This window comes from Ictalurus punctatus, chromosome 26 (genome assembly GCF_001660625.3).
Source record: "Ictalurus punctatus breed USDA103 chromosome 26, Coco_2.0, whole genome shotgun sequence".
Lineage (NCBI taxonomy): Eukaryota > Metazoa > Chordata > Actinopteri > Siluriformes > Ictaluridae > Ictalurus > Ictalurus punctatus.
In genome coordinates, this window is record NC_030441.2 from 4,067,798 (window position 1) to 4,076,679 (window position 8,882).

At 38.6% G+C, this 8,882-nt stretch overlaps 1 protein-coding gene across 2 annotated transcripts in view; it reads left to right on the forward strand.

The window, feature by feature from the left end:
• Positions 1–5,938, forward strand: part of gpc6a (glypican 6a) — a 173,720-nt gene extending 167,782 nt beyond the window's left edge. For both annotated transcript variants that reach the window (XM_017456826.3, XM_017456827.3), the window contains 2 exons: positions 4,139–4,314; positions 5,411–5,938. In XM_017456826.3, coding sequence (XP_017312315.1) covers positions 4,139–4,314; positions 5,411–5,640 — 406 coding nt within the window. In that variant the 3' untranslated portion in view covers positions 5,641–5,938. The remainder of the gene's footprint in view (positions 1–4,138; positions 4,315–5,410) is intronic.
• Positions 5,939–8,882: the final 2,944 nt, after the last annotated feature.

The window sequence follows — 8,882 nt, forward strand, 5'->3', positions numbered from 1 at the left end:
CCTTGATCCCTTCAGAATCACTGAGAGGTGAATCATGTTCTGAATGTGAACTCTGGAGTATGTTTACTGTCCCAAACCACCTCAATACAGTAATAAATGGGTCTAAATAACACCAGACCACTTATAGATACCATAGAGGACATACATTATTAAGTAGTAGTAGTAGTAGTAGTAGTAGTAGTAGTAGTAGTGTGATAGTTTGGGACACAGCCACAGGAAGGGACTGTTTGTCAGAATTATTTTCTTAGCTAGCTACAGTAGTGTCCCTTTACTTTGTCTAATTGAAACTACTATGAAAGATCATCATGTCCCCTCAGACGTGTTGGTAAATGAATAAGAGAAAAAAAAAAATCCACATAAAAACGAAGCCATAATTACACTTAGTATTAACTGCTAACTCAACTTACTGGATTGGGTAATAATGAGAAAATGTCAGAGTTGCACCAAAAATCAAAGAAATTCTACCCCGAGATTGGACCAGTGATGTAGAATCTTCCAGAAAACCCATGAATGTTGAACATCTAGCCAATAAGAGTCAGATCAAGGGATGCAAACTACATGTAACAATTAGATAGCTTAAAAACAGTCCTTTCTTTCTTTTTTCTTTCTTTCTTTTTAAAGACAAAGTAATGACACTGTGACAGGAGAAATGAGACAGAACCAACCGGAATATCGACATTTACCACAGATGTGTTGGTAAATGAAAAGAAAAAGCCTACATATGGCTAATTTTACGCTATTAGCATGGCCTGCTAGCACATCTAGCCATAATGCAGCTGCTGTTTTCGAGTGTTACGTAGTGTCCCTGTTATATTTCACTGAATCGCCTGTCTCTGTCCTTGATACGGTCTCTAAGTCTATCTCTTTATCTCTTTCAATCCAATTCCAGATAACTTTATTGGCACGACTATCAAAAATAATATTCCTGAAGGATAAGAGAAGTAAATACAATCAAGCGTTTGATCTGAACTGTTTATTTCGCTCTTTATTTCAATCTCAGTTCAATTCCCAACACTATAAGTGTTAAAAATAATGTGTCTCCATCTCAATTGAATCCCTGAATGCTTTTTATGAAGACAATATTATCCAATTTAAAAAGAAAAAAAGAACGCTTTAAGATGATCAACCGTTCGTAATGAACTGGATCGAATAGTTTCTTTCTCTCCATGTCTATCGCCCTGTCCCTGTCTCCCCCTCTATCTCCAGATAGCCCGATTGACCTACAGTAACCAGCGAGTACAGTACTGATAAAGTTTCAACAATTTAGGCTATAATGATATGAAGAAGTGAGGTTGATTGTCTCTCGCCTCAGTTCAGTTGCGGAAAGCTTTATTGATATAGTCATTGCAAACAATGCTGCCGTTTTATGACCGTAATAAAGAAGGAGAAAAACAGCTGTTTCAGGATGGAATGAAGGAATGGACTCTGTTTATTCAGTTCGATTCAAATTCCATAAAAAAACTTTATTGACCTGGCTATTGAGAACAATATTGCCAGAATGGCGCAAAATAAGGTTTTGCTGAAGGGTTTAATTGTTTTTAATTTCATTGAATTGCCTTTGCCCGTCTCTCTCTCCTTCTGTCTCTCCATCACACTGCCAGCCTGTCTTCCTATGATCAGTTGCTTTCCATCAGTCAGCCATCTTGGCATCTTTCCATTTGTTCTCTCATCACCAGATGGAGCAAATAGAAATCAAAATGTTTCATCTGTCGCTCCCTCTCACAACAGGAATAAACACTGAGCCAAATGGCAGTGTACAGACGTGTCAACATGCCTGTGTGTGATTATTAGTGTGTGTGAGTCTGAATAGGGCGTGTTTTACAGATTCCAAAGAAGGAGGATGAGGAGATTCTCCATGTCTGGTATTCAGTGTATGCATGGGCTGTGTTCCAAATCCAAACCTAAATGCACTAAATAGTGCACCTAAATAGTCCACCCCTTCTGGAACATACTAGTTAGCAAGCTAGGTAAGCATTTAGCAGCCTTAGTGACGCGTTAACCGATTACTGTGACAACTCTCTACTGCACGCGGCTGCATCCCAAACCACTGTATTATTTCAACTTAGTCAGCTACTACAGCTGATTGTAGTTAGTGTGGTATTTTGGCTTACTCGGTATGTGGTTTTGAACCCAAGTCTATGTTTAGAATTCAGTCACGTAGTGTCTTCTCTGTCCCATCTCTGGATACAATAACAATGGGCTGCTATCTGTGGTTCCATCTTAAACCACCACATTAACAGTATACTGACTAAAATAGACTTTGGTGGAAATGGCATTAGCGAGCTAAGTGTTAAGCCACTAACAGCTATTCACCATCTCTGGATACTTCTCAAATTGCAAAATAAGTGGTTATGGACTGACTGTTTAGGGGTTAGGGGAAAGGTGTCAATTGAAATCTTTTAAATTGTGTGCGCTTTAGAATTTGTTCTTAGGGGTGTTTAGGATTTAGGAGAAAAAAGTTCAAGTGATAGGGATTCATTCTTAAGGATATTGGGTTTAGGTGTTCAGTGTTTGTAGGTTAAGTGTTTAGGGGCTAAATGAAGTTGTTTCCTGTGATTTTCAGGTGTTTCCTCAGTGTTTAGGGGTTAAGTAAAGATGTTTCCTGTTTGGGTTTTTTTTTTTGCAGGTGTTTACTTAACCGCTAAACACCTAGGAAATGCCTGCAGAAGACAGGAAACATCTTTACTTAACCCGTAAACACCAAGGAAACAACTGGAAAAAAAAAAAAAAACAGGAAACATATTTACTTTACAGTTAAACACCAAGGAAACACCAGCAAAAGACAGGAAACAGCTTTACTGAACCCCTAAACACCAAGGAAACAACTCTACGTAACCACTAAACACCAAGGAAACACCCGCAGAAGACAGGAAGCAACTTTCTGAACCCCTAAACGCCAAGGAAACAACTCTACGTAACCACTAAACACCAAGGAAACACCTGCAAACGACAGGAAACATCTCTACTTAACCCCTTAACACTGAAAAAATACCTGCAAAAGACAGGACAGAGCTCTACTTAACCGCTAAACAGGAAAGTTGTTCCCTGTCTTTTGCAGGTGTTTTCTTGGTGTTTAGGGGTTACGTAAAGTTGTTCGCTGTAGTGTGCTCATATTTTTTCCAGTGTTCAGGGGTTAAATAAAGTTGTTTCCTATCATGTGCAGCTATTTTCTTGCTGTTCAGAGGTTAAGTATAGTAATTTCCTGGGTGCTATATTTTCTCAGGATTTAGAAGTTAAGTATAGTTGTTTCCTATGATGTTCAGGTATTTTCTCAATGTTGTAATGTTAAGTAAAGTTGTTTCCTGACTTTTGCAGGTTTTTTCTTATGTTTAGGGGTTAAGTAAAGCTGGTTCCTGTTGTGTGAAGGTATTTCCCAAGTGTTTAGGGGTTAAGTGAAGTTATTTTCTGCTGTGTACTCATATTTCCCCAGTGTTTAGAGGTTAAATAAAGTTGATTCCTATGATGTTCAGGTATTTTCACAGTGTTTTGGTGTTAAGTAGAGTTGTTTCCTGTCTTTTGCAGGTGCTCTTTTGATGTTTAGGGGTTAAGTGAAGTTGTTTCCTGTGGTGTGCAGGTATTTTCTTGGTGCTTAGGGGTTAATTAAAATTACTCCTCTGATGAACAGGTATTTGCTCAGTCTTTAGGGGTTGAATAAAGCTGTTTCTTGCTGTGTGCGGGTATTTGCTCAGTCTTTAGGGGTTGAGTAAAGCTGTTTCTTGCTGTGTGCAGGTATTTGCTCAGTCTTTAGGGGTTGAGTAAAGCTGTTTCTTGCTGTGTGCAGGTATTTGCTCAGTCTTTAGGGGTTAAGTAAAGCTGTTTCCGGTAACATGTAGATATTTCCACAGTGTTTCGGGGTTAAATAAAGCAGTTTTCTGTTATGTGCAGTTATTTCTTTGGTATTTAGAGGTGAAGTAAAATTATTCTTGTCATCAGCATTAAGGGTTCATTAAAGATGTGTCTTATGATATATAGGTATTTTCCCCAGGTGTTTAGGAAAGTTGCTTTCTCTGAACTGTATGTAATTCCTCTCATATTCACAATTCAGTGTGCTACAGGTATTTCCCCAGGTGTTTAGGGGTTAATAAAATTCTTCTTTGGTGTCTAAGAGTTAAATTAAGTTGTTTCCTGTCATGTGCAGGTATTTCCCAGAGGTTGTGAAAGATGGCCTGACCAATCAGCTGAGTAATCCAGAGGTGGATATTGACATCACCCGCCCAGACACCTTCATCCGGCAGCAGATCATGGCTCTGAGAGTGATGACCAACAAACTGCGCAGCGCCTACAACGGCAACGACATCTCCTTCCAGGATTCCAGTAACATGCACTACTTTTTCCCTTCGGCATCACAAAGATAGCTCATTTTTATGTTAGCAGATTTACTACGATGCTAGTTTGTTTTAGCCTGTTTAAGAAAATAATACACTGCGTGCAGATATAGTACAATGCTGGTTAATGCTCGTTACAGGGTTAGCATGTTCACTATAATAATAGTTTGAGCAATAGCCCTGTTTACCATAATGCTACTTCCTGCATCAGCCTGTTTGTTAGACTGTTACTATAATGCTAGTACTCTAGCTTGATTTTTTCACAACGCTAGTTTGTTGTTTACTAAAAAACCGCATCTTATATTAGCCTGCATGGTATAATGCTCAAAACTGAACGCAGATGATTTTGAGTTCTGAGTTAATTCGAGCAAATAAACACACATTCACTGGAGTGGAGCAAAAATCTGGTAAATTTCAGAGGGACTGTTAGCAAACATTAGTTAGCTAATTGAATAAAGCAGCAGCGAGACAGGGTTTGGTGTGAGTAACAGTTCCTCCATTTTGTATTCCGATCCTCTAGTTTGCCGCACTTGCTGTGAAGCTTCCGGAATTTTCCTTGTATCCCTAGTCCTTTCACATTCAAATGAGCTGACATTTTCACCAGGCATATTTTATTCTCATTCAGTCCGACCACTAATTTAGACTTGCAAAGGCAATTTTGTTACTTCGACGTGAGCTTAACTGCAGTGTCAGTGGGGGATTCTGGGCAAAAAAATCCTCTGATCTTGAGCCAATCCAATGACCCAGAATGTGTTTTCTCTCTGTACTAGTGTGGGCGGAGAGGGAAAAGCGTAAAATACTCCTGCACTTTAATCAGCAGCTCTGTGAACTGGACAGATGAAGTGAGTTCTCAGTGGGGACTTCCTGAGACTGAACTACGTTTAATTCTCTTCGCTCGCTATGAAAAAAAAATCATTTCATCTTTACAGGCCTACAACTGTTCCATGCAAAAAAAAATTCAGTCCTCACACCGCTTCTTCATATTATTATTATTAGTCTTCTTTTCAACATTTTTAGAGAATGTTGATGCGTTTGTGTTTGGCGCTGCCTTATTACTAACCCCAGTTGTTGTTTTTTTTTTTCAGGTGATGAGGTCAGTGGTTCTGGCAGCGGAAGCGGCTACACCACTGAGTTCGAGTTCACCGTCACAGAGGCGCCAGCAGTGGGGGCGGGGCGTCAAGACCAGGCCACGCCTCTACGACCTGCATCTGATAAAGCCACGCCTCTTAAACCTCCTTCTGACTCGGCGGCGCCCCTTCTCGTCTCACCAATCACTTTAATGGCGGTCACGTTGCTTCAGTTCTGGTGGAGATAATGGCTGGATAGGGAGTGGACACCTTATGATGCAGCTTAGCTCCTCCCACAATGTTAGCCCCACCCAACCCCCCATGGGGTTTTACGATGGAAAGCATGAGGATTGACACCCAAAGGACAGATAGTGAGCTAAAGAGAGAGCGAGAGAAGGCAAAATTTCTGCACCCTGCTTGTTTCCAAAGAGCAGCTTCATCCTCAAATGACACCTTTTTTTGCTCTCGTTCCTTCAAAAAAAAAAGAAAGAAAAAAAAGACAGAGGAATGCTGCAGCACGTTCCTCAGATCCCTTTCAGTGAAGCACCAGGATAAAATTATATATATATATATATATATATATATATATATATATATATATATATATATATATATATATATATATATATATATACACACACACACACACACACACACACACACACACACACACACACATATATATATATATATATATGAAGAAGAATCTATTTTTGTTTATGTTTTTTTTTTTTATATCCACTGCGCAAGACGAGAAAAAATAGAGATATCTATATAAGATGCAGAGTCATCTCTTCCAAATCCATCACAAAGGAACAGAGACATGAGCAGGAGGAACGATAAAAAGATTTTTTTTTTTTTTTAAGTATAAATCATATTTGCTTCTGTGCACCACTGTGAATGCATGACATCATATCTGCCCTTTTTCTTTTTCTTATGCGTTATCTTCTTTCAGTCCGTTCATATTTTAAATAAGATAGAGAGAAATTATCAGAGGAATTTTCTATCACTTTACATGAAGGACACCACATATCAGCGTTGTAACACTCGTAACGTAAACATTAAACATAGTCTTTACCGCTAATGTCAGTATTTGCTAACTTGTGTACGATTTCTACATTAGTCTAATCACTCGTATCAGACTCGATGTAAACATGAATGTAAATGGCCAAACTGGAAATCTATTGGAAACTATTAGAATTTTATGGCCAAATTAGCATATAAACTCTTACAAATAAAAACATTAACTTCTGTTTAAAGAAAGGTCCATTAAAGGGATAAACTACTACAATACAAATCCCTGGACACACAGGCAAAGAACTATAAAACAACACTAACAAATCGCCAAACTACATCAAAAAATATTAAATAAAAAACAAATTGGCAAACAAGCTCCCATTAAAAAAAAACTGATGAATTTCCATCCATCCATCCATCCATCCATCTTCTACCGCTTACCGCTCGCTTACCGCTTAAAAAATACTCTTGCTAAAACCCTTTAAGATTTTTGCCCTGTTCCAATACTGTTTCTAAGTGCGCCCTTGTTCACTTCTTCTTAACCATATTAAAACCTGTTACATTGTTTAAGCTGCTTGAGAGATCATCGGGGTTATTTCTATGTTCCCAGGGTCCTAGGTTCCCCAGATTTATGTAGCAAATAATGAACACATCACAAAGGATCCCATGTTCCCCAGTTCAATATTCTGTTAACACACATGAAGTAAACTTTTCCAAGGGTTTTATGTAGACAGAACCATTAACTTTATTACCCATCCATCCATCCATCTTCTACCGCTTTATCCTTTTCAGGGTCGTGGGGGAACCTGGGGCCTATCCCAGGGAGCATCGGGCACAAGGTGGGGTACACCCTGGACAGGGTGCCAGTCCGTCGCAGGGCACAATCACTTACACACTCACACACCCATTCATACACTACGGACACTTTAGACACGCCAATCAGCCTACCATGCATGTCTTTGGACTGGGGGAGGAAACCGGAGTACCTGGAGGAAACCCCCGCAGCACAGGGAGAACATGCAAAATCCGCACACACAGGGCCATGGTGGGAATCGAACCCCGGATTCCCTGGAGGTGTGAGGCGAACGTGCTAACTACTAAGCCACCGTGCACCGCACTGATGAATTTATAAACTTAAAAAAATAAAAATGGGGAAACTATTGTTAAAAAACAAAACAAAAAACACCAAAACTGCCAATTATTTGCCAAGTAACCATAAAGACAAACTACTGTACAAAGCAAACACATTTTACTACCATAAAACAACTACGAAATTTGAACTGAAAGAAATTACTGTATAAAAATACATTAAAAAAAAAAAAGTACCATAAACATTAATACATTGGCAATACACAATAACAACCAAAAAATGTCTAACAAAATGACATATAAAGCACAATAGTACAAAGACAAAAGTGGCATAAAAAATGAACAAACGTGTAAACTACAGTACAGTAGTAAAGTACAGATAAAAAAAAAAAAGCATTAGAAAACAAAAACTACCATTAGAAAAACAAAACAACAAAAAACCTTGAACAAAACTAGAAGGTTTGAAGAAAAGGACAAGATAATAAACAGTCAAACTTCCATAAACATTTTAATAAATGGACGACTTATGATTACACTAACAAATGGACCGACTTCAATACCATACAAACAAATTGTTTTGTTTTTATTTGACTTATTTTGCCAAACAGACAGACAAAGACCTCATATGAAAATACAAATATCTGCAAACTACTACAAATCAAGCACATGGTTATATTACCATAAAACACTTGCAAGCTACTACTTAAAAATATGCCAACAAATTGCCAAACCACCCTAAAAAAAAAAAGAATAATAATAAGGAAAGACAGAAACTACCTGTTGGCTAGCGCTGTGCTAAACTACCATAAAGACAGTAACAAAAGGGAAAACAAACATTTCTGTCTCATCAGTTTGCAAATACTGACATAAGCCGTTTGTTTCTCTCTTGTATAGGAGATTGAACAGAAATAGGTTTTATAAACAATTTCTTTCTTTCTTTTTTCGTTGACACCACCTGACATGTCTTAATTTACTTTTCTTTTTAAAATAAATTAAATGTCACTTGGAGAAAGTCAAGGAGAAAGTCAATCACACACACTTTACTAGGTCACCTCATTTTCGACTCTGTCTGTGTGTGTGTGTGTGTGTGTGTGTGTGTGTGTGTGTGTGTGTGTGTGTGTGTGTGTGTGTGTGTGTGTGTGTGTGTGTGTGTGTGTGTGTGTGTGTGTGTGTGTGTGTGTGTGTGTATTCCCTTGTGCACATGTGGCCTGTGGCCTTCTGGCACTTTCCATTCGGGACTCAGATTGCCACCAGTCAGTGTGTGTGTGTGTGTGTGTGTGTTCTCAGCACTTTTCCTGGGTTGAGTCCGCAAAAAAAAGAAAAGTTTGTGTTTGCACAAAATTTGACCTTACAGCAAAAAATACTACACACACACACACACCTC